The 26,533-nt window shown below is 36.3% G+C and overlaps 1 protein-coding gene across 7 annotated transcripts in view; it reads right to left on the bottom strand.

Annotated features, from left to right (window-relative positions):
- Positions 1 to 2,096: 2,096 nt before the first annotated feature.
- The window catches only part of YTHDC1 (YTH N6-methyladenosine RNA binding protein C1), a 30,440-nt gene continuing 6,003 nt past the window's right edge, over positions 2,097 to 26,533 (bottom strand). For 2 of the 7 annotated variants that reach the window (XM_084760160.1, XM_084760162.1), the window contains 16 exons: positions 22,390 to 22,491; positions 21,354 to 21,682; positions 20,819 to 21,242; positions 18,034 to 18,123; positions 17,495 to 17,548; positions 16,837 to 16,931; positions 15,001 to 15,109; positions 14,792 to 14,909; positions 10,193 to 10,277; positions 9,055 to 9,221; positions 6,556 to 6,638; positions 5,527 to 5,563; positions 5,391 to 5,454; positions 5,234 to 5,296; positions 3,623 to 3,757; positions 2,097 to 3,071 (listed from right to left, as the gene is read on the bottom strand). In XM_084760160.1, coding sequence (XP_084616286.1) covers positions 2,847 to 3,071; positions 3,623 to 3,757; positions 5,234 to 5,296; positions 5,391 to 5,454; positions 5,527 to 5,563; positions 6,556 to 6,638; positions 9,055 to 9,221; positions 10,193 to 10,277; positions 14,792 to 14,909; positions 15,001 to 15,109; positions 16,837 to 16,931; positions 17,495 to 17,548; positions 18,034 to 18,123; positions 20,819 to 21,242; positions 21,354 to 21,682; positions 22,390 to 22,491 — 2,180 coding nt within the window. In that variant the 3' untranslated portion in view covers positions 2,097 to 2,846. The remainder of the gene's footprint in view (positions 3,072 to 3,622; positions 3,758 to 5,233; positions 5,297 to 5,390; positions 5,455 to 5,526; positions 5,564 to 6,555; positions 6,639 to 9,054; positions 9,222 to 10,192; positions 10,278 to 14,791; positions 14,910 to 15,000; positions 15,110 to 16,836; positions 16,932 to 17,494; positions 17,549 to 18,033; positions 18,124 to 20,818; positions 21,243 to 21,353; positions 21,683 to 22,389; positions 22,492 to 26,533) is intronic. The other 5 variants (XM_084760161.1, XM_084760164.1, XM_084760165.1 and 2 more) reach the window with 3 other exon arrangements.

The following is a 26,533-nucleotide window of genomic DNA, read 5'->3' as shown; positions in this document are numbered from 1 at the left end:
AATCTTTAAAGAAAAAGCTTTTAAAGCAAACAAGCACCCACCTTCAATCCCAAACAGAGCCAGGTGGATCTCAGGTTTTATAGCCAGCCTGGTCTACAGAGTTGAATTCCAAGACAGCCATGGCTATCTGGTTAGACCGTGGCTCAAACAAAACAAAACTTTTAGAATACTCAACACTTTGAGGGACTGGGTCAAGATAAGGTCTCAATACACCCAGGCTGCCTTTGAAATGATGGCAATCCTTTGTCTCAGGAATGTTAGGCACCAGGAGAAGCTAAAACCCAACAAAGCATCTAAAGCCATAAACATCTGCTCATCATTTTAGAGATTGGCCTAATCTCTACTTTTTCACTAAGTAACTTAGTAACTTTACTCTCTGAACCTCCTGTGTGTTTAATGTGATTTACAACCCCATATTACCATCAGGAAATAACTTTACTGTCGTACAACTAATTTCTGGGGGGGGGGGGGGGAGTGCCATGCGTGGTGGTACACACCTTTAATCCTAGCACTTGGGAAGCAGAGATAGGCAGATCTTTGTGAGTTCGAGGCCAGCCTAGTCTACAAAGTGAATCCAGGACACCCAAGACTACAAAGAAACTCCGTATGTAGGGAGGGGAGTAGCATTTCTGGTAATTGCTTCTAATGAAATTATTTGGGGGTTAAGGGCTTGCAAATTGGATAGACATCACTAGCATGTATAACTTACTGATGGAATAAAAAATCCTAAGTGGTCTCCGCAAGCAAAAACAAAGAGATGAGAAAGACTTAAGACAAAAGAGCAAAGTGGACAAAGAGGGAAGTGGAGTAGTGAACAGAAAGTTATCAAATTATTAATTTAAAAATTAGTGACACCAGGCTGGAGAAAAGGCTCAGTGGTTAAGAGCACTATCTGCTCTTCCAAAGGACCTGGAATCGATTCCTAGCACCCACATGGCAGCTCACAACTTTATGTAACTCCAGTTCCAAGGGAACTGATACCCTCACACCAATGCACGTTAAATATTTTTAAGTGACACGGGGCTAAAGAAATGGCTCAGTGGTTAAAAGCACTGCCTGCTCTTCCAACGGACCCGGGTTCAATTCCCAGCACCTACATGGCAGATCACAACTGTCTGTAACCCCAAGATCTGACACCCTCACACCAATGCACATAGATTAAAATTATTTAAAAAATATTTTAAATGACACAACTTAATTTAACATCAACTAGTTGTTTTATTATACACAGCGCCAGCACTACAACCCTGGTTTCATAAGAGTTATATACTATTTCAAGTCTATCATCCCTGCATATATTTACTGAATCTACAGGCTTTAATTCTGACATTGGTAAACAGAATTGTGACTCTATAGGAAAGTATGTGGATGTTGTCAAAGTAACACTTTTTAAAAATTTTTTGTTATGGATACAGGATCCTTCCACAGTGCATGCCTACATGGCAGAAAAGGGCCCCAGGTCTCATTCTAGATGGTTGTGAGCCACCATCTATGATTGCTGGAAACTGAACTCAGGACCTTTGGAAGAACAGCCTGTGCTCTTAACCTCTGAGCCATCTTCTCCCGCCCCGAAAAAGTGATACTTTTAAATAGCGAGACTCCTGTGTTCTCTGCAAGCTTACAAAGGACAAAACGCAAAACCATGTGTTGACTTTGTACAAACTCTAAATATGAAATTGTCAAAAAGAAAACTGCCAAATTTCATATTCACAAAGCTTCGTCACTTTTACGCATGCCAAATTTCAGGTTCAAATCAAGAAATTAAAATGTAAAAGGAAGGAAGGAAAGAAGAAAGAGAAAAGAAAATTGTATAAACTTTTTCTTGTGTGGTTTACTATGTTATAGAATTGTTACAAAAAAGGAATGACCAAAAAAAAAAAAGCGAGAATCCTAATGAAACCAGAAAACTGTGAAAAAATTCATCCACAGAAGAGGAAAATATAAAAGCCTACTATGGATTCAAAAATATCAGATACACAAATAACAAGCTAAACTACTAACACAATCCCACTCCATGGGATTTTATATATTAGAGAACGAACAGTAGTGCTTATGCAGTATAAAGCTGGTAATCAGACAAGGACATAAAGCAAGTATCAATTTTTACTAATTTATTTCATACAAAACAGTAGCAATGTTGAATGTGGGGTTATCTTCTGCTGCCACACACGCAAATTGTGAACATTCCAAGCCAATGTACAGTTTAGAAGGAAGGCTAAACAACAGCATCAACCATGCTACTGAACATAGGAACTTTTTATTTAAAAAGATTAAAAATTAGATAGCAATGTCTTCTTAATATTGCTCTCATCATTGAAGACTTAAAAAAAATGACTTTATAGGTTTAAAAAAAGAGGGAAGAGGAGAAAGCAAGAGGCTGCTACAACACTGCCGTATGGTCAAACCCTCATACTTCTTGATAGCAGCAATATTTTTACTGAACCGTGTGCAGCTACATGTAAAAAACACAAACAAACAAACAACAACAAAAAAAAACAAAGCAAAATACTATGGCAGTTATTGATCAAGATCCAAAAGAAAGAAAACAAACAAAGTAACTCTAGGATGAATACACTGTAAAAAGAACATTTATGAAAAATGAATCAATATCTACATTCTTGGACTGTTCCATTCTGCCCCAATAAGAGTGTCAACTGTCAATTGTGCATTTTTGGCGGATCTGAGTTTTCCAGTTCTTATTCTACTGCATGCTTGGAACAAAGGTGATAATAAATCCTTCTACACAATGAGCTTTAAGTAGACAGCTGAAAATACATTTACTACTTGTAAACACACACAAAAAAAATACAATATTTTTATCTCCAATTAGTGCCTCCAAAAGCATGTTATCTTCGATAGCGGCCTCTCTCTCCTCGGTCTCTGTCCCGATCACATATTCTTTCTCTTTCTCTTTCTCGATCACGACCTCTGTCTCGCTCTCTGTCTCTTCTGTTATCTCTAGGGCGGTCTCGCTCTCGCTCCCGATCTCTTTCCCGGGGTCTACTTCTCCGACCACTGACAACAGCCTGTGTACGGCGAAGAAAATCATCCACCCTCATATCATAGTCATGCTAGGAAAAAAAGAGAAAGCGGATCAGCGAAGCAAAACTTTGTATGGAATTTATGAGTCCTTACAGTTGTCTGGTCAAAACAGAAATGAGAAAATACAACCATTAATTCATGGAAACTAAGTGTGGCACTTATCAGCACTAACTGGAACTTGTGTCTCTTCCTATAATTTCCTATTTAACATGAAGACTTTTCCATCTGATTCTTTAGTAAGACATAATAAAAAAACCGACTCCGTCAGAGCCATCAAACTGATCACTCACTCCATTCCTACAGGCTACACACTAGCAATTATGCTAAATATGTTCTTTTTTGCAACACATCTTTTCCGGTCTTTCAATTCTACAAAAGGAACAGCGAACGGCGAAACTAGGAAATCTTAGGCTCTATACTTTCTTACAATTTATTTATTGTTAATAGTAATTTGAGGAATTCAACAAAATACAATTTGAGAGTATGATAAATGCACACTAAAATCTATTGTGCCCAGATGTAAATCACCTACAGAAACTCTAAGCAGCCCCCTCACACCTCTGCCTTCTTGTGCACTTACTACTCGTTTATCTCTGTATCTTGCTTCATGTGGCACAGGATGGTGTCCTGAGTAAGGGGGGTGGGCTTGAGGAGGTGGAGCATGGTGCTGGTAGTAAGGATGGTGTGGGGGCTGTTCCATTCCCGGGTAAGGAGGCTAAAAGAGAAAGATTATCTACATAAAAATCTACCAAATATCCTCAGACAAATTCATTCTTAGAACCCATATTCTCAAATACAACCAATCCCAAGCAATTTCACCATTACCACTCATATACCTTGAAAACATTGTTTTCCAAAATAGCCTTATTGTTAAAGTGAAAATATGCATAGCAAAGGCGTACTCTAAGATCTAATGAGTTTCTCAATACTTTTATCATTTAAATTCTAACAGAAATTAAAAAAAAAAAAATAGGGTGCTTACTAAAACCAAAGAAAGCACTAATCCTAAGCATTTTATACTTATTTGGCATTTTATGTAGCAAATTTATATTAATCCTAAATTACAGAAAAGAAAGCCAGATTCCAAGAGGTTAAACAACTAGCCTACAGTCAGTCACACTATAGAAAGTGTCATAAAACAAGTGTACACATAGCTAAGATACAATTGCAGTGCCCTCGCCTCTAAAGTCAGTTAACTCTCAAATCTCTCTCCAAAATCAAGTACAAGAACTAATAAAACTTAAAAAACTGTCAGCGGTTGAGATGGTTCACCATGTAAAAACAGCAGCTGCCAGGCATGATGACCTGAGTTCAATCCCTAGGACTTGTACCTCTGTGTATGTCATGCATACGCCCACAGAAACACCAATAATTAAGTGTGATTGTAAAGTGCCATTATAAAATTAATAAAGGGCGCAAGATACATTACTTGAGTGTCAAGTTCATCTTCCTAATTCAGACTCAAAGAATTTTCAAATTTAAGCTGTATGTACAGGATCATGTAAAACTTGCTTCAAGTGGATCCAAAGGAAAGTTAAGTCCTAGGATCACTTAAAAATGAAATGGGGAAACAAGAAGCACAGAGGTGATTCCGCAACCAAGTTTCACTTCTTGGGATCTGTTTCCAGATAGTCTGGACATCTCAGAATATACCATAAGAACATCAAATTTCCTTGAAAACAGAAAAGGAAAACTCAGGATTCAATTCACTCTTATTTGAAATTTATACTAATTTTCACACAGGTACAATTAGAAACGTTACATGAATTTAGTCAATGTATCTTCTGCATGGCCCTACTAATCTGACACCTTTTGACTGAAGGTTAAACTATATGAAATAGACAGAATTGTTCATTTAGCAACATATATGCAAAGTAAGCACACTTCCTTATGCAAACTACTCAATATCTGTCTGATAAGCCAAAGAATAAAGGAATGGCCAGTGAACTTTATGAGTGAGGTAAACAGATGTTATCATGAAACTTGGTCCACGTGTTAAAGAAAGATGAGAGAAGAAATGTAAACACCCAGGGAAGAGCTTATACTAAACGCTACCATGGTATGCTTTATACTTATCTACGTTATGCCCTTAATTATTAGCATAAACAAAATTAACTAAATTCTTTCATCTTAACCAATTATTTTAAGTCTTTTCATGGATACAGTAATGCAGAAACAGAGCAATACAAACCATTCCTTGCCAAGGAGGTGGTGGTCCCATGTTATGAAATTCCCTCACATAATCATTGTAGGACTAAAATAAAAGATATTGTCAATAATTAATTAAAATGGATGGAATACAAAACAAATCAGACCCTAACTTTAAGTATGCAAAATTTAATGCTTACCCCATTTAAAAATACATCTCGGCGAACTCCTGAAAATCGTCTGTTGGGAATAAGATTTGTGAAACTAAATTCAGGTAATTCATAAACTAGCTCCAAGAATGCAATTCAAAGCTAAGCAAGAGTGAACCCAACTTACCTGTCAACTTCCTGGTATCGAGGATCCTTTAAATACCCTGTTCAAACATCAAGCATTTTAGTAAATCAAATTTTATGTTCTCACTATGGCATTATAATTAAACCTTCCTTACCCTTGTTTTAATTCTTCCCTTGACAAATATACTTTAAAGGATGTTATCCATCAACTACTACAGAGGCTTTTCCATGTATCATGGAAGTTATAGGCAGAAGATCAACTTGAGTGCAACATCTGAACTTGAGGACACTGAAGCAGAATGGCTTTAAACAATGTTTACCTTTCACCTTGACAACTTACAGCTAAGTTTTAGAACATGAAAACTCAAATGGACACAAAACTGTCAAAGCTGCAAAAATGAGCATATGTGTACTCCAAGAATCAAGTAACAAAACAGGTGTTTACTCCATATCTGGCTTCTTTAGGAAGGATACAACAAACTGCTATAATAAAAATGTCTGACTAGCCCTGTTTCTGGGGAAAGGTGCTTCCAAAAACCCATTTTGTTATAAAACACAAGAGTTATAATACTAAACAAAACCAATTACTAGAGTTTTACAGGTGTGTCAGTGATTGTAAATGAAATATACCCCCTTTTAATCCCTATGAACACACTAGCTGAAAATTTGCACTTGAATGACAAGCCAAGTGTTTACCATCGCATATCAAAATGGTGACTTTTTTTTAAAGGCCTAATTTCTATTTTGATTTTCAATTACTGTTGTATACTACGGGAAACCCTGCGCATCATTGGGAATAGAAAACACAACAAAACAGGTCACTCTTTTCCTACATCTTACACATGAACACATCAATTTCCAGTTTTGCAAAGCCAGCAATTTCAAGTAATTAATAAATTATGACTAACAACCTAAACACAGTAGGGGAAAAACTATTAACTATAACTAGTAATGATTTCCTACGGTTTAAAGTAATCATGTCCTAAATGTTCTTTACTTTTAAACCTACTAAAGCTTTTAGTTGTTTTAATGATTTTAAGTCAAATAATCTTCAGGATTATAAAATATTAACCTGGTCTCTGGTGAAACTCAGGGGGATAGTCAATCCTTGGTTTCTTTCTGCTGTTATGAATATCATAATCTTCTGGTCGACGCCTACACAAATTAGACACATTAGAAATTAAACGAAAAACAGCTGGTAAAACAAACAGCAAAGCAAGAGTTTTACAGAGTTGAGTACAAAGAATAGCCCAGGGCCTCCTTTTCAAAACAATTTATGTTTAAGCTCTTAAATATTCCTCAAAGGTAAACCTTACAAACTACTGGAATAGATCTCCCTGTAATTTCACACTATGAAACAACCTCAAGGATTATCTAAATCAAATTGCAAACCACTTTAGTAGTCTACACATATATGTGCAGTTCTGTAACAAGCCAGAGGTTCCTGAATGTCACCATTCTGGTGAAAACAGAAGGAAAACCATACCAGCAATTATACAATAGTTAAGTCTAAAATTTATATAGATACTGTAATTTTAGATTCAATCTAAACAAAATTAAGAATGCCTTAAAATGATGCCTCTGCTTTACACAAAACTGTATTTCATAATTATACAGAAAGTTTTCAATTTAATGAAGCTATGTTAACAAAGTTTTAAAACTGTTAGATATTTGAAAAACTAAATCTTCCAAACATTTATTCTTTAAATAACATTAGTAATTAAGGAAATTTTTTCTAGAGACAATGCCTTATAAAATGGCTCTCAGAATTGTCATATAATAAGTTAACATAAAACTAGCTCAAAGTTTAACTTTAGAAAGTGCTGTTAATTTGAGAGGGCTGCTCTTCACTGTCTTTCATAAACGTTGATAGCTAGTGTAACAATACAGCATAAAACACACTTTACTTAGCATTTAATAAGAACTAAACAAAATAAAAAGTTCCAAAACATTTAGGGAATAAACATAGGTTTTTTACTATTAGTTTCAAATAATAGTATATAATAACCTGGCATCAATAGTTTTTCAGCTATTTCTCTAAATATTGAATGTTTTCATTAACTTTTTATAACAAATCACTCAAACTGCAAAGCTAAATCCAACAAAACCAAGTACCGAGCCCCCCAACAGAACAAAACAGTTGCATCTACAATAAATAGTACTAAGAAAATTAAAAGCTGGTTTATAAAATAAACATACCGCTTTCTTGTAGTTTGGGGAGTGCATTTACGACCGGTATAAAACATGATAGTAACAGTTCATATAGTAGTCCAACTACTGACTGTAAGCCACAAACATATATGGAGGCCCTGGCAGGCTTGAGAGGAGGTGAGGTGGTGTTTTAAGTATAGTTTGCAGTCCATTGCAAAACTGAGGAAAAACTTCACTTGTATATACTGTATTGCACTGGAAACCTCTTAGCTTAAAACTTCAAAAGACATCTTGGTGATCAGTCCTTTTAGGCCAAAGTAAGGGGCTCTGCCAGGTTTCCTCCTACCTACTCGACAAAGTCCTTTTTAAGCTCAAAGAAATGGGACTCTTGTTGGATTATCTGTACCTACCACAGGTTGTTTCCACCAAAAGTAAACTTAACCAAAGGTTTCATCCCATCAACCACACATCCAATAGTCTTTAGTAGAATATTTTAGATTTAGCTGTATGCAAAGCTATACAGGGGAAGGTGTTGGGTAGAAGGGCTTAAATCAGTTCTTTTCAAAGACTTCTCTCCAATTCTGTAACAAGTTAAACCCCCTTTTCCTGGAAAATGCTGTTAAGTTCATAAGGTAGTGATCAATAAGCATGGCGATCCTCTAAAAAACACTTTAGTCCACAGGTACTGCCAGCATCTGGAAAAGTTGTAAACAGACACAGCAACAGCCCTTCGTTTTGGTTTGTTGCCGGGTCTCCCAGGGCCACTTGATCCCCTTTGGAAAGAACCTATTGTTTTCAGAAGCTCAGCAGGATGTATGAATTCACTGGGCACATGTTACAGAATATGTGGCAATGGGGTTAACACATCACGGTGATAAAATTGCAAACAGTCCCAAATAATGCTCCTCTTGAATATGAAATAACTTAAAACATTTTATCCTCTAAGTGAGGCGTCATCTTCTCAAAAAACATTAGTGATCCTTTATAAAAGTCCCATATGTGATAAGGCTTATCCAGAGACACACCTGAAAGAAAAGGCTTTTTATAAAATATTAACAATTTTTGCAAATAAAGACTTCCTCCTCTTCCTCTTTCTAGCCTGTTCTTAGCAACAAAATGCCTACCTCATTTCACTTGCGTACTGTATTCTCTGAGTACTATCTAGTCTAAACTGGTCATCACTTGTTAGTAAATTATTTTTTCTGCATTAGGAAAGATCCCCATTTTCCTCTTGAAAAAAATGACTGAGACCAAGGTGACCATGTGAAATCCTCAATGAAGCCACAAATTAGTCCATGCAGCTTGATTTGAGGATTTTCTCTTTCTTCTTTACCGCAGGACAAACTTTTGACGAATCACATTCCTCCATCATGTTATCCCGATACATGTGCCTATTATCAGTCCAAAGAACGTTTCTAACCTTCCCACATCCCGGACTGGTTCTCGACGGGATGGACGTCCTCTTGATCGAGGCTGAGAATGCATTCTTCTCTTGTGACGCATTTTATGAATGAGCTGATACAAGTCAATACTTTCATCAGGGGGAAACAGAAGACAAAGCTGAGTTCCACATTCAAGTTCAATTTCCTGGAATAGTAAAGCAACAATTAACAGACAAAACAGAATCTCTCAAAAGAACTAAACACTGATTTCTCAAAGACTTTTTCCCAAGGAGGTCAAACATGAGATTCTAATAATTTACAGGTTTACAGGAATCCTTCCAAAGTGAACAGTAGAAACAGGCTCTCATCCAAAGTGCAGCTGCTTAGAACACGTATTACCCTCTACTCTAGTCCATTCTATGAAAAGAAGTATTTGTGTAAAATACATACCTGTGTCATTCATCTTAAAACAATGAAGAAAGAGTATGTCTGAGAATCAGAATTGAAATACCTACAGAGGCAGTCTAACCTACAAGCTTATACAAAATTGTTACTTTTAACTATCGACACTTTTACTCATAAGTAATAGGAATAACATAGCTAACTGTTGGTACCAAATCACATAAAGAAGTTATAAGCACCGAAAGTTTGGATTTATTTTAAATCACTACACGTTTAATTTAATTTGCAGACTTTAAAAAGGTGTATACATCTGTTTTTTCAGTGAGCAATTTTCTATTCAGGAAAAAAAAACAGACACATTAATGCTAATTCTAAAACTATACCATAAATTCCAAAACTTTAAAAGAATTTATGAGTGCTTGCTTCATCAGCACATTTACTAAAATCAGAATGGTTTGGACAACAATATATACCCCTTGTGAAAGGAAGATGTAGATTTATGAAGCATTCCACATCTGAAATGAAAAACTACAAAAACAGGGCCATTAATCTTCTATTCCTTTCCCTTTGGTTTTATTAGTGAAAACACCATTTACCTGGATACCAATATTGTTAATAGGTATCTTACTAGTCAGTCACAATCACAGGATTCAGAAATTACCGAAAATATTCTCCATTTTTCACAAATTATATCTTCCAGACAAAGTGTTAAAGTATCCTTTAATGAAGGTCTATAAAAACAGCTGATTAATGTAGCTTAAAAATTAAACAGACCTGTCCATCACGTCCAATCTTTACTGGCTTATGTTCATTCCAAGGATTGGTGAGATGAGCTGACTTAGTGAAGGGTAGTTCACGCCTAAATATAAAACAGTGTATATTATTCTTCTGCAAAATCTTTTTCCAGTACTATTTCAGTAGTCAATAGATTACCTGTGAATGTGACAAAAATGTAAAGAACCACTTACACTCGTAGGGTGTAAAATCACCTACCGAGAGCTCATTTAAAACCTAGCTTTTTCTCCAAAAAAATCTAATACTCTGTTCTTGAAAATTCCAAAAGAACAAAAACAAAACAAAAAATTAATACAGGTTATTCTTTAGGTTAAGAAGAATTACAACTTTTGTGAATCCCTACATTGAAAATACTTTAAAGTCAAAAATACATTTACTACAATTTAACCTACCAAACACAGCTTATCAATAGATCACAATTATGGAATATGGGTTATTTATGAAACAAGCATGTGTCAGCTAGAAACAAAATATAAACCAGGTCTGGTGGTGTACACACACTCAGAGAGGCAGGGGCAGGTAGATGGTTATTGAGTTTGAGGCCAGCCTGGTCTACAAAGCGAATCCAAGTCAGCCAAGGCTAAATAGAGAAAACCCTGTCTCAAAAACAAAACAAAAGGAAAAAAGAAAAAAAGAAAATGTAAAGCACTGGTAAGACTTCAATTATCTGCCAGGCCTGGGGGTGCACGCCTTTAATGCCAGCAGTGCGGAGGCAGAGGCAGGTGGATCACTGTGAGTTCATGGCCAGCCTGGTCTACCTAAGCTAGTCCAGAACAGCCAAGCCTACACAGAGAAACCCTGTCCTGAAAAACGGGGGGGGGGGGAATTCCATTACCTGTCTCTAACAAATACCAAATTAATGAACCTACAATACAAATTTAAGTATCCAAAAGATAACCTACTGTTGGTGAAATAATTGGTATAGTACTACATGCTTAAACTTTGTTTCAGAAGTAGGTAGAGCTCCACTGATATCTGGCTTTATCCTTTTTATTTATTTATTTTATTTATCTTCCAAGTTATCAGTTTAAAACATTCACCAAGCCAGATAAAGAGGCACACGCCTGTAATCCTAGCTCTCAGGGAGGCAGAGGCAGGAGGATCTCTGTGAGTCAGAGGCTAGCTTGGTCTACAAAGTCCAGGACAGCCAAGGTTACACAAAGAAATCCTGTCTCAATAAACAAAGCAAAGCAAAACAAAAAAACAAATTCACAGAACTGAAATCCTAGAGCTAACAAAATACATTTACAGACCAGTTTCATTTTATCACCAAAGTATTAACAGCAGAATACCCAATATCCAAACTATTGGTCTTTACCAAAGCTGTCTCAATAAACAAAGCAAAGCAAAACAAAACAAATTCACAGACCTAAAATCCTAGTGCTAACAAAATACATCTACAAATTACTTTTATTTTTATCACTGGAAGTATTAATAGCAGAATACCCAATATCCAAAGTAAAGGTCTTTACCAAACCAAACATTATCATTTAAGGCTATGACTTTTTAGAATCATCAGCCATAATTAGACTGAAGAGACTACACATTGCTAGAACGTAACAGACAACTGTGATGCGCCATAGGAAAAAACAAAATTTAGCATGTATATAAATAACATCATCCTTGATCCATGCACCACACTACCTGCTCAACCAGCTACAGAATAGGGATCTAATCATTTTTTAAACAAATAAGCTATGAAAGGTGTTCATAGATGGCATTGTCAATGTTCAGCGCACCAGAAAATATGGAAGAGAAGTCCCTCTGTAGGGGACAAATTCAACAGAATATAAAACAGTGAAGCCTTTTATGTGATAACATTTGGCTATTAATGCTAGAAAACACAAGTAAGTTATTTGGAATAAATGACAAAGAATTGAAAACACAAGCAGGTTACTGGCAATAGATGATAAAGAGCTGGATAAATGGGCATTTCACAGATTACAGTGTTATTCTGAGCTTATTCCAGGTGGCAACATGGTCACTTTAACATTCCTCCTTTCTTATTTGTAAAAAGCAGTCATTCTGTTCCAATTTCCATATGCCTGTTACGTGACTGAGTTACTTGGGATTCAACAAACTTACAATGAATTTCAGGACTAAGTATTTTTAGCTGAGAGTCTAATGTGAATCTCATTTGTTTTTGTTTTTCATGACAGGATTTCTCTGGCTGTCCTAGACTCACTCTGTAGACTAAGCTGGCCTCCAACCGATCTCTGCCTCTGCCTGAGTGCTGGGATTAAAGGCGTATGCCACCACCCACGGCTGAAAGTAACTTAAAAAAAAAAATCTGTGTCAACTAAAACAATAATCTGTCATCCAATTTTCACAGCATGTGTGCATGTATGTGCATGTGTCCTAGAGTTCAAACTAGGTCCTTCGTTTCATAACATGTACATGCTGAGACATCTCACCAAAATTTTAAAGTTTGTATTATAACTTAAGTAAATTATTTTCTAAATAACTACATACGTGTAAACTAGGGAGGGAGAAAGAGTTACCAATATCACCACTAGTCTCATTTCAAAGCACTGTAATTATAATTTTTAATTTACTGTTTCTACATGTTATGGCATGGACATTTTGCAAAACAATGTATGTAAGAGACAAAACTTACTTTACTTAACCAATTTTATATTTATTTAACAAAATTTAAATGCCTTTTAATTTTAACTATAGAAAGTAATCAAAGTCGTGGGCTGGAGAGATGATCCAGTGTTCAAAGTCGTGGGCTGGAGAGATGACCCAGTGTTGAGAGACATTCTGAGTTCAGTTCCCAGCATCCAGAGTAGCCGGCTCATAGCCAGCTTAACTCCAGCTCCAGGGAAACTGATGCTCTTCTGGACTCTGGCACCTGCACTCACACGTGTACGTGTACACGTACACACACACACACACACACACACACACACACACACAAATTTTAAGAAATATGAGTCAGGTGTGATAGTGCCTGTCTTTAACTCTAACACTTGTTATGCAGAGTCAGAAGGATCGCTCTGAATTTCAAGGCCAGCCTTGTCTACATACTGAGTTCTAGGATAGCCAGAACTATATATAAATCCTGTCTTAAAATAACAAACAAAATCAAACAATTAAAATTTTTAAGTCTTTGAAACAAAAGCTATTTGTATAGCCTTTTTGTTTCTCTATTTAAATTCAAATAAATACAGTATTTCCACTTAGTTTCATGAAGTCCTGGCTAGCACATATGCAGTGCAGGACAGGATGCAGAACATGTGCAGTGCGGTACAGGATGCAGTGCATGTGCAGTGCATGACAGGATGCAATGCATGTGCAGTGCTGGACAGGATGCGGTGGATGTGTAGTTCATGACAGGATGCAGCGCATGTGCGGTGCCTGACAGGATGCAGCGCATGTGCAATGCAGGACAGGATACGGTGCATGTACAGTGAATGACAGGATTAAGCACGTGTACAGTGCAGGACAGGTTGGAGCACATGTGCAGTGCGGGACAGGATGCGGTGCATGTGCAATGAATGACAGGATACAGAGCATGTGCCGTGGGGGAGAGGATGCAGTGCACGAGCAGGGCATGACAGGATGCAGCGCATGTACAGTGCAGCACAGGATCCGGCGCGTGTGCAGTATGTGACAGGTTGCAGCGAATGCGCAGTGCGGGACAGGATGCAATGCTCACATAACATCATGGCGTATTTCCATGTGCCTCCTTTTGCCAGTCTACTTTCATGAACAGAAACAGTTTTCCCTCTTCATTTGGTTTTCTCAGTCTCAACTTAATATGAAGTTTGACCCAGCCCTTAATTCAGTGATGTTCCTGCCTGAGCCCCACAGACCTGTGCCACCAAGCTTAAGTTTCCTTATTTTTACCAATGCTGCTAATTCCTTTGATTTCTAACAAAATGAAGCTATAAACATAATCCATATAGTCCATTTCAGATATTTAATGTTAAATGTAATAAATGACTTTTTCACTTGGTTAATTAGCCTTTTCTGTACAATGACTCGATTTGGTATGAGACTAAAAGTAGTGGTAATAATTTATAATGTAAAAATTCATCACTTTTCCTAATAAACATAGTTAAGTTTTTTGGGTTTTGTTGTTGTTGATTGGCTGGTTTGGCTTTCCAACACAAGATTTCTTTGTGGAGTTCTGGCTGGCCCCCAATGCAGAGATCTATCTGCCTCTGCCTCCCCGTGTGCTGGGATTACAGGTGTGTACCACCAAGCCCTGCTGCATAGCTAAGTCTTAATGCTATTTAAAACATACCACAAAGCAGATTATAAACAGTCCCCAAAATTGCTAAGACAACTATTTTGTAATGAAATAAATATATCAGATCTTCCTAGCAAGCACATTTCTCCTCTTAGCATCCTATATTAGCTTATAAAGGCAATGAACTGGTAAGGTACATGGTTTTTATTTAAAACACAGTAATGCCTAGAACGCAAGGAGGTCTAAGAATAAGGAACCCTACCACTCTGCCCTCCCCCAAAAGAGTACAAGAGTCAGAGAGTATCAAACTACTACAGAACTCTTACATTATTCTCAATCATTGAAAACATAACAACTTTCTCTATACTAATGTAATTTACCTGCAAATCCAGTCAATTTTAAAGACGCCTCCAAGCATTTTTGCACTCATTCCTGCCGGAAGCACCCAATGTATAGGAGATCCGCCATGGTGTGATTCTGAAGACAATCTGGCAAAACCTAAGAGAACCACAATATCACAAAATAATTTATTAAGTGTTACTGCAATTATTTTTATATACCCAAAATAACAAATTACTTTTATTCTTACCTTGAAATTTTCCACTTTCTCTGACAGAAAATATTAAGATAACACTCCTTGCAGATCTGAATGCCAGATTTAATTTCTTCTCATTTACAGGCAATGTAGACCATACACCCTATAGAAATAATGCAAATATAAAATTAAATACAAATCTGTTAACTACAGTGATTAAAAAAAGTAAACATTACTATGTTGGTGTTTGAAATTTAAGAAACCCGTAACAGAAAAGTCTTTTTTCCTCTTTTTGGTTTTTTCAGACAGGGTTCTCTTGTAGTCCCGGCTGTCCTGGACTCACACTGTAGACCAGGCTGGCCTCAAACTCACAGAGAGCCGCCTGCCTCTGCTTCCCGAGTGTTGAGATTAAAGGCATCACTACCATGCCTGACTCAGGAAAATGCTGTCAAATGTAAAAATAATTTGGATGTACTTATCTGATAAAATATGAAGAAATAATCAATTTTACAGAACTTAAACAAAGGAAATTGTCGGGAAAATCTTCTACAATTACTCTAAAATCAAAATGATTTAGGTATGTGTTACTGAAAAGTGAATCATAGCTTCTGTCTTCCTAAATTGAATAGGTGTGCCCAACCACTTTTTTTTGTTGTTGTTGGTTTTTTCCAGAGACAGTGTTCTCTGTGTAGCCTTGGTGTCTTGGACTCACTTTGTAAACCAGGCTGGCCTCAAACTCAGAGATCCACCACCTCTCTGTGCCTCCCAGAGTGCTGAGTGCTGAGATTACAGATGTGCACCACCACGCCCGGCTCTAATCACATAACTTAAAATGGCTTATCAGCAGTAAAACTATAAATGAACAATGTCAAAATTCTAATTTTTCTAATTCAAAATTTTTTTATGTAAGTTGAAGAGTTTCGGTTTGGGTTTTGTTTTGTTTTGTTTTTGTTTTACAAGACAGGGTCTCTCTTCTATGTAGCCTTGGCTGTCCTGGAGTTGCTTTGTAGACCAAGCTGTCCTCAAACTCACAGCAATCAGCCTGCCTCTACCTACCGAGTGCTGGGATTAAAGATGTGTGTCACCACACCCAGCAAAGAGATCTTTATTTAACTAGAGCTGGAGTACAATCATTGGACTCCTAAACTAGCTTCAACCATTTAAAAAAAAAAAAAAGACTAAAGACAAAAGTAAGTTAAGGCAAAGCAGCTTTCATTTTCTGGGAGCAATCTGTAGTCTTTTCCGTGTCAGGGCTTCACTGCATCAGCTAAACCCACTTCAGCTAAAGATCAGTATAAATAACTGGCTAAGCTACCCGCTGACTGTTACTTTCTCTTTGTAGTTTTATAAGTAATCACTGACCCAAGTTAGAAAATATTTAATACCAACTGAAATATGGGTAGGGTTGTGCACATTCTGATAAGTTGAAAATATTACTTGATTCAAACCAAGAATTTGAAACTATTATAGTAACTGGTATAAAACACAAATGTACTTTTTTTTATTCAGTATCCTCCAGCAACTGATAAACCTTCTGGTGAAAATTGAGAGTCGTCTTTTAAAGGTATGGCTTTCCCTTCTTTCTAAATACAGGTGACTGTACTTAATACAGTAATAGCTCAATACAAAAGGAAATATTAACAAACACATCTATCACAGTATAAATGTAAATATTACAGCATAAAAACAATCTTCAACACTGTACTATGATTTCTAGAATAAAATAAAAAAGTAAATTCATGCCACCACCAGGTTTCCTTATTTGCCACAAACCAGATTTGCAGTGGCAACTGGGGAACTCAAAGAGCATCTTAGGCTACTGGAGGGAACTTTCATTTGTAACTGCATTTCATCCTTTCAGGATTAGGACTGTTTCAATAGGGCTAATACCTTAGCTTTGGCAAGAGACACGTTCTCATGGTTGTTACTCTTTATGAGGAAAAATCTTGCATCCTGAAGCACATACTTGAGTTTACTGGTTTGATCTGAAAAAAAAAAAAAAAAAAAAGAAGAAATCCATTTTTATTAACCATGGACAGTACTACATATAAATGTGCCAATTATAAGAAATTAGCCCTCCAAACCCAGCTAAACAGGAAAAACTTCAGTCACCCAGTCAGCCTAGAAAGCTCAGGCACAACAGAATAAAGCAAAGGTAATGAGAGAGAGCCAGCACTCTGCAGGGCAGCTTCACCCAGCAATGTTCCGGTATATCAGACCTATGCTAAAGTATGACAATAGCTTTAAGTTCTATAAACTTTTATCAGATTCATTTAAAGATTGATCATAGACTATCATGCTGTTAAACATACATCCAAATATGTGCCAATCATTACATTAGAAACCAAAATGGTTCTGCCTACAATTATTAAAGATAGGCAATAGAAAGCAGACACAAAGATTTCTTTCAAGTTTATAATCTTTTCTCCCTTAACACGATGTATCGGAACATGATCACATTAAAAACAACTATTAATGGAGAACCAATAAGATAAAATAATGGCTTTATGGAGCATGCAATGAAAACAATTTCAAATTTAAATGATACCTTTTCGGACAGCACGAACGGAAGATGATAATTTCTCATGCTTCTTTTCTGAACCTGTATTTAGCCAAAGTACATTTGTTCAGATTGAGCTTTAATAGATGAAGACAAAATTTCTACAGTCTTGTCACATAAAATTCTCATTCAAGACAAATTAATTCTTCCTGGGGCACCCACACACAAAAAAAATATTTCTCAATGTGTACGAGTGTTTTGCTTTTTTAGCTGATTTTTTTTTCTTTTTTCTTTCTTTTTTTTCTTTTTCTTTTTTTGGGATATTTGAACAGTTTCCCACTCAGAAAACTAGTCACTGAATCATCATCTTCCAAGAGAAAAAAAATGTGAAAATTGAAAATTTCACTGAAGCAGTAACAGAACAGATTTAAAATAAGAAAAAGCTTAGTCTCTCCTAGAATTATTACACTAAACATGCCAAAAATTCAGTACTAATGAAAGTCAATAATTCACACTGAACTACAGCCTCCATACTTCCTATAGCAAGTTACAGTCTCATCTACGATGCTAAAATTAAGTGGGATTACCTGCATATGACTCTGACGCAGAACTGCCACTTCTATCAAAAACAATGGGTGATATGCCTCGAGCTCTCTTCCTTTCCTTCTTTTTCTCATCTAAAACAAAAACCCAGACAAGTTTTTAAAATATCACAATACAAAAGAAGCTAGCATGGGTATTTCAAACGAGAACTTGTCCTGGATCTAGTCTTATTATCCAGCTCTTAAATATGAGTCATGTTTCTTTATCTTCCCACTGGTCAACTTCCTGTCTCATTAAAACAAAAACAGAAAAAAAAAAAAAAACAACAACAACAAAAAAACTGCTAAAAAGTATGTTTGACCCTGTCACACATTTCAAACAATAAAAGCACATAAACAGAAATCAGGTCCTTATTCATCAACTGCTTTATGAAAAAGTTTTATGCAAGAGAGGGAAATTTGTAAAGAAAATAATTTTCTTCAATAAAACCTAGTATATATTGTGTATGTGTCAGGCAGAGCTGTACTAAATCCTGCTAATTGTTTGAACTACACTACCATCGTCATCAGAAGTCTTATTGTGATGTACTCAAACAATTGTTCCGACTGGAAAACACACGCACATGAACATAACCAGAAATTGATTCCCCATGTCTGTGTTTTCAATTCCATTTCACCGCTGGCATTCTAGATCGTTCTTTTTGTATGCCACTAAGGTCTTAATGGTAGTCCATGTATTTACTTAAGAGAATGGGGGGGTATATTCAGTACACAAAAAAGGGTTCAGGTTATATATTATATTAAGAATTACATCAAGCTTAATTAGGAACGTTATAAATGCATGAGAACTGAAACTGAATTAGCTCGCATGTCCTTTGTCACTGCGGTCATTACTGGGAGATAAGGAATATAAAAAGAATAAAATATTTTTGTAAAAACAATGGAAATCTTAAAAAAATTATCAATGGTCACACTATATATCAGTTAACTACTTTAAAAAACTAAATTCTTTTCTCTCTTAATTCTTAGAGCAGACTCATTAAGATTTACAAATAGGAAACCTTGACAAAAACAAACAATAAACAAGCAATACTGAAGTCCCACATTTCCTTAGTTGCAAGACACAGTTTGAAAGGCAGGCCTTCAATCTAGAGAATCCAAGAATACAAGACCTATGCTCTGTTCTTCCTGGCAAATGAAAAAGAGATTTTTATAGATTTTTGTTGTTTTCTGATAGCATTAATACTTACTATGATGTGCTGTAATACAAGTGTTGCAGATTGCCCATGACACTTTTATTAATGTATGAAGCAAGAACATTCTGGCAATTTTTTAGTAATGGCACCACGAACTTGAAAGCCAGGTGGGTCATTCTAGGACTGGCTAAACTTCTGCGGTGGGGGGTTAGGGGAGGAGTGTTTTAATTATTACTACTACACCTTTTTCCAAAGCTGTAGTATGTTTTTAAATTTTTCTTCCCTAAACATTTCAAGAGTAATTCCTTAGCCTGAAAGAGCAATGTCTCTTATAGCTGAAAATCACTCACAGAGATAATGTGGTGATGGTGGTGGGGCAATCAATGCAGAACATCTTGCCCAGCTGAATTTGTAGCATAATGAAAATCTCTTAGGAAAATAAAGTTGTTTTTTTTTTAATCAACCAGTGAGTTCTTTTATAAATTACTAAAAATTCTGAGAAAAGGTAAATTGGATAAAGTAGAATCTAGAAAAGTAGTGATACTAAAACTAAATGTGGCCTGATATTTAAAAACTAGCATATCTGGGCTGGAGAGATGGCTCAGAGGTTAAGACTTCTGACTGTTCTTCCAGAGGTCCTGAGTTCAATTCCCAGCAGCCAAAAGGTGGCTCACAACCATCTATAATGTGATCTGATGCCCTCTTCTCACTTGCGGGCATAATACAACTATCATATCCAAATAAAAAACTTTCATAGTGACCCCATTTTTCTTTCAAGCAATTAAAAAACAAAACAAACAAAAAACCCTACTAAAAAAATTACCTATGTATCATGTCTTAAGTAGATCCCAATAAGCAATTTTCAGAATTCAAGGTAGCTCTTTTAAAACAGTGTATTAATAAAAATTACTGACTTGTAAACTGATCCTCTACCCTTTCAATTTAAAATTTTAATGCAAGGTAATATGAAGTACTTGGACTACAGTAACAGGTTCATGTAAGAATGTAAAAATTAAAAATATTTCAGGTCCTAACCTTTTCAACAACCACATTATTTGATCAATACCCCAAACATACAATTCCTTTAAGAAAATTTCCTCTAGTCCTAGCTACATGCGGTTTAACCCATCTCCAAAATAACTGAAGATTCTTCACATCAACACTTTTTGGTTTTGCTTTTGAGACAGTGTCTCCTCAAACCCCTGATCTTCCTGCCTTACCTTCCCAAGTACCTAAGATCACAGGCTATCTCAGTCAACTCATATGCATAGAATAAAAAGATAATCTTGTGCTTCAGAAAAAAAGATTGTTTTGGCTCTACTGCCACATGTTGGCAATTAAAGGGCATTCTACCTAGTAGAAAAGTATCATGTGAATATACATCAAAGGCCTAAGTTGATTGTTTCCAATGATAAATGTTTCCAATGTTAAAACCTGTACAAATAAATACTTTTATATATACTAAAACAATTCACAGCCAGGAAACACCCTAACTGAAGTTTGTGAATGTTATTCTAAATTATTAAAATTCAGGGACCCATAACCAACTATAAAAAATGAAAAAAAAAAAAAACCCTTATCATGTCCAAGCCCCCTAAAAGGGGAAGACAAACTGTCTCATGAAAACATAGTACCTGATCCATCCGTTCCTGAGCCAGATCTGACAGATCCATCTGTGAAGGAAACAGACTCAGAACCAGAATCACTGGCCTCACTTCGGGTGTCGTAATCATTCCCCTCTTCCTTCTGATCTCTCTCATCCTGTTCATAGTCTTCCTCTTCCTCCTCCTCCTCATCTTCCTCCTCCTCCTCTTCCTCCTCCTCTTCCTCTGCCTCTTCATCCACTTCCTCATCATCATCTACATCATCGTCTACATCTTCATCTTCATCTACATCTTCTTCCACTCCTTCCTCTTCGTTCTCCGTGTTGTTGCCCTGTTCGTCAGAAGAACCACTGCTCCCTGTCTCGTGGTCAGACCCATAGTCTTCAGAGTTCACCTCGTCCTTTGAAGACTGGCTGGATCTGCTTGCACGTCTATCAACTTCAAGCCCAATTCTCTGATGTTTAAAGAAAAAGGGAATCAGCAGTCATTAACAGACAAGGTCAAGATGAATAGAGTTCAAAGCCTCAAAAAGAACTGCTTTATTATCTGCAATAACATTTACTACCTCAGAACCATCTGGTGTAGGAGACTTGGCCCTTCTTTCAGAATCCCTTTTCCGTAGACAAGTTTTTTCTGGTTGACTCTTGTATGGGTCTCGAGAGGAACTGCTTGACAGACGTATTTTTCGATCAGCATCTAGACGCTTGTTCCTTTCAGATCTTTGATACTCTTCATTTTTATATTCTGGAACTGACTTTGCTTTTGTACTAACTATTCTTTTATTATTGCTAACAGATGAACTTAGTGGCTTAGAAATCAATTGTCTTGAATGGATGGAAGGTTTTTGTCGCTTGGTATCAGTAGATTCCAATCTTTCACTTTTTCTTTTTGATCCTTTAAAACACAATTTAAAAAGACGTGCAAAAGTATTTGTATTATTCCATTCATTTCACCAAGATTTAAAAATAACATGTATCAGGTACAGCAAGAAAAAAAAAGCAAACCAAAAAAATTCATAAAATAATTTTTACTCCAGAACAAATTTAAGCAAACGTCTTTCCAACTGCTGAACTTAAAACCCATTATTTAAAAGGTTTTAAATATTATTTTTATTATTGTACGTGCTTTCTGCCTACATGTACCTCAAGATGTGTCTGTGCCAGCAGAGATCAGAAGTGGGTGTGGGGTCCCATCTTAATTGTGAGCTGCCATGGGAGCACTAGGACTGACCTTAATTCTCTGCAAAAACAAGTGCTCTTAAAATGCTAAATCATTCTCCCATTCTTTCATCCTGTCTGTTTCCCCTCCCCTTACCCCCCAAGACAGGGTTTCTCTGTCTGGCCTTGGCCTCACAGTAATCCACCTGCCTCTGCCTCCCTGAGGGCTGCTATTCCAAGAGTGCACCACCTCACCCTGTATGTAGCCTCTTACTAGAGTACTTTTACTCACACCCATTGGGGTCTATTATGCTGAACAGTGTATTATGGGGCTTTTTGGTACAAAGTGCCAAGGTCCAAGTACAAAAACAAAGATTTTTCCTAACAAATTAAATCTCCTTTATTTAAACTGTAAATTCTAATAAAAAATAATAGAATTCTTACCTTTTTTCTCATTTTTATCTTGTTCACTCTCTGGATTATACAGTTCATCATCCTGTTCTGGCACCTCAGTCAAAATATCATCTAAAACATTAAGTTCCCCATCTGTAAACAAATATAAAAATTATCATTAACCATTTTTTTAGTACTTATTAAAAAGCATTTCAGTAATTAAGAGTGTTCATAACCTTCAAAGGGGTTTACTCAAGGACCAAACCCACTAAACCAGAGTAATCAAAGTATTAATAGGATGACACAAAACCTCCAAATACGGCCCACTTAGAAATGTGTAGTATTTTTGTGATATATACAAATTGGCAAAATATGTTTGTTTTTTATGAAACACAAAAAACTACTTCACATTATATGAAACAAGACAGATGAAATTTAGCCGTATTGGAGGCTTAACTGGAAAAGACATATCTTTCTTACTCGTAACAAATAAACAGTTGAAGAAAAAAAATGGGTCTGCATGCATATACCCACAAGGTCACTGAAGACAGATCAACTTGAAGGTAGAATAAGTGCCAGAGAGAAAATGAGAATGACAAAAGACCAACATGACAAATGATAAAAATTATAGAACGCAGTTAGGTATAAAAAGATCCTGTGTACTACTTCTGTAACTCCTTTGTCTGAAATTGTCATCAAAATAAGAATTAAAACTACTGAGACTGAGCAGGGGGTTCTCAAACTCCAGAACCAAGCCTGGCATACACAGCAAAATAAATGTTGTGCTACAGTCTAAACATTTGCAGCCTGGTAATAAAAGAGATTATTTACTTGTTCAGAAAGTAAGCTCTATCTAAATTGGCATAGTCCATGATCCCCAAAATTTAGAATTCAATTTTGTCTTCTTATCCTCAATTCAATAGGGAAATAAATCTTGAAATACATAGAAATACCAACTTAAATCAAGTATGCAGTATATGTCACAGCTCATAGCAAACACTACATCTTCCAGTATAAAAATATCTTTGCAAATTTACACTGGTAAGGAATTGTACAGCATCATAACATGATGAAACAATTACAGTAAAAACAAAGCCCAAAGCACAGTAACGTTAATAATTTCAAGTCCATATATAAAGTATGACTCCCTATCAGTCATACTGTAACACTTAACACAATAAACAAGAAAGCAAGGTTACACAGAAAACAAAAATGTTGTCTATTTATAAAATATCAGAAAATTAGTTATTGATATAATATTTGACTTCTCTGGGTACTTTGAGTATGTAGCTGGTACTTTACTTTTCTAAAATGAAGAGATGAGTTGTATTTCTTCACCTACTTGGTGAAAATCAAAGTATGTTGAGTAAAAAGGATGTCGTCATGAATGATGACAAGCACCATTTTAGACTCTATATATGGTATGAGTTAGCGGCTGGAGAGATGATCAGTGGTTAAGAGCATGTGTTAAGGACCTGTGTTCAGTTCCCAGGACCTATGATGGCTCACAATCATCCCTAAGTCCAGTTCCAGGGGAGCAAACACAACCTTCTGGCCTTTGTGAACAACAGGTACACTTGAGGTGCAGACACACAAAACACCTATACACATAAAATATAAAATGTATAACAACTGATTGGCAAATGTTTAACCATTACTGCCCAAAGCTCTTTAACAGGTCTTGAAAAGACGAAATACATTCATAGAAAACAGTAAAAATTATCGGGGGGGGGAGGGGTTGGGAGTGAGGGCCACAGATCAGTGAAAATAGGCAAATCTTTCCATCAAATAACTAATTTCAATGAGAAATAACCCCCAAAACCAGCATCACACCTCGTGTGCTTAACCTAAATATAAAAACAAAAACTATATAAATTTAGATTTCAACAGCACACCTACATCATGACTCTTTATATAAAGTAATGTTATAGTGTAACTTTTTTAAGAAACTCGAGATTGGGTACTGACTGCTGTTTTAGAAAATGTATACAAACTTTTCCAAGATATTAACCAATGCCTACTTAACATCTTACAGCTAGCATGTTAGCACTTTCATTTCTATGACAATACAAAACAATAGACAGCATGTTTTCTCATCAGGCCTTTACAGTTAAATTAGAAGCTCCGGGCTAGATAGGTGCCTCAGTAGCTAACAGCACCTACAGAGGACCAGGATTCAGTTCCCAGAACCCACATAGAGACTTAAAACATTCCTTGACTCCAGTTCCAGGTTAACTGATGCCTCTTCTGATCTCCACAGGCATAAGGCAGGCACAGACTTCCATACAGGCAAAAACAGTACTATATATAATATAAAACAAACAAATCTTTAAAAAAATAAAAAGGAAACCTGATCAAAAGTACTTTAGTGCAGATGGGTGAGTCTGAAGTTCAAGCTTTCTAAACCTACAGTTAGATGGAGACCACAACACAATACAAGTACCTTAGAATTAAATAGTAGTATGAATTTCAATTTAATGTGTCCTAAGCCTTTGCTCTGTATACCCAGCAACATTTACAACTACTTAATATAGAATACTAATCTTCTAAATGTGTTATCATTTTATTTGTTCTATAGTAATAAGCTAAGTATACAGTCTTATCAAGATATGTAACCATTGTTGTGGCTCACAAAGCCTATCCATTAATAAAATGTTTTGCTATTCCTTGGTATAAGTAACATTTTATTTTCTCTATCACTGAAGCCACTAACGTATTCACTGAAATAAGATGTATAGGAAAGAGGCTAGGAGATGAAGAAATCAGCTTATCCATCCTATGGTAACTAGGAATTGGGAAATCCAGTTTTCTGAGCTCTAACTTTTTTCACCTTTAACCAGGCGTTAATAACACACACACAATAATCTAAATAAAAATTTGAAACATACATGTGACATAAAAGAGGACAAGATGGAGGGAGCACTATAAGGACCAATGAGGTAGGGAAGACAACACACAAATAATCATTGTGTAAAGAAAAAGAAATATACTTAAACTCCTAATGAGCGTTGCAACCTATAAGCTTTTCTTACCATAGTGAGATCTTTCTTTTTTTAATTAATTTATTCAAGTTACATCTCAATTGTTTTCCCCTCACTTGTATCCTCCTGTTCCTCCCCACCTCTCTCTTTCACCCTGTTCCCCTCCGGTAGGTCTGTGACAGAAGGGGACCTCCTTCCCCACCATATGGTCAGAGCCTATCAAGTCTCAGCCTGGTGGCCTGCCTATCCTTCCTAAGTGCCACCAGGCCTCCATAAACCTTACCCACATCAACTCTTTTATAGTAACACCACAGGCTCCATCATATGTAAAGCCTGGTTCAGAGCATCAAATCTCTCAGTAAGTGTATATATGCCCCAATGGAATATGATATTGTAAGACAACATTTTTCATTATTGCTCATGTTTCTAGAGGACCACATGGGGTCTTTCCAATGTTTGGAATATGATAATAGCTGAGGCTACAAGGGTCTTAAGAATGGCTCATGGGCTGGAGAGATGGCTCAGCTGTTAAAGGCTAGATTCACAACCAAAAATCTAACAATGGCCAAAATACTTTTGGCTAAATAACATCCTGAGAAAACCCAAAATAAGCAAAGCTTTCTTGGGTCTTCTTCCACACTCACTCCCCTTTATGGCAGCTCCAGTGTGGGCTAGAGCTCTCAGTGTATCCTGTCCCAAAACACCAAGTACTAGACAAACTCAGCAACACCATCTCAGCATTTTTAGAGACAACCAATAAAAGCCTACCCAAGTTTGTAGAGAGGAAACATAACCTTTACTGCTGAGAGAAATTACAAGTTGAAGATGTTTTCGAAACTACTAAATATTTTTCATTTTACTTCCAGCAATTTTAAAAGTTACAGCTTAACAAAAAACTGGCTTAAAAAACAAAACACAATGAGCAGTGAAGTGCAGAGGCAGAGGCAGGTGGATCTCTGTGAGTGAGGCCAGCCTGGCCTACCAAGTGAGTCCAGAACAGCCATGGCTACACAGAGAAACCTTATCTCAGGAAAAACAAAACAAAACAAAACAAACAAACAACAACAAAAAACCCAAAAATCAATGAGCTTATAACAATAGGTATTATATAATAATTTCATCTGATTCTTCTGGTGACTTCATTCAACTTGTTATAAAAAGTATACTGTGCATACATTTCATTTTTCAATTTATAAGGAACTAGTTATAAAGGA

Source organism: Acomys minous, assembly GCF_964271855.1.
Source record: "Acomys minous genome assembly, chromosome: 15".
Lineage (NCBI taxonomy): Eukaryota > Metazoa > Chordata > Mammalia > Rodentia > Muridae > Acomys > Acomys minous.
The sequence above is the reverse complement of the archived record's forward strand: the minus strand, read 5'-3'. Positions and strand labels throughout refer to the sequence as shown.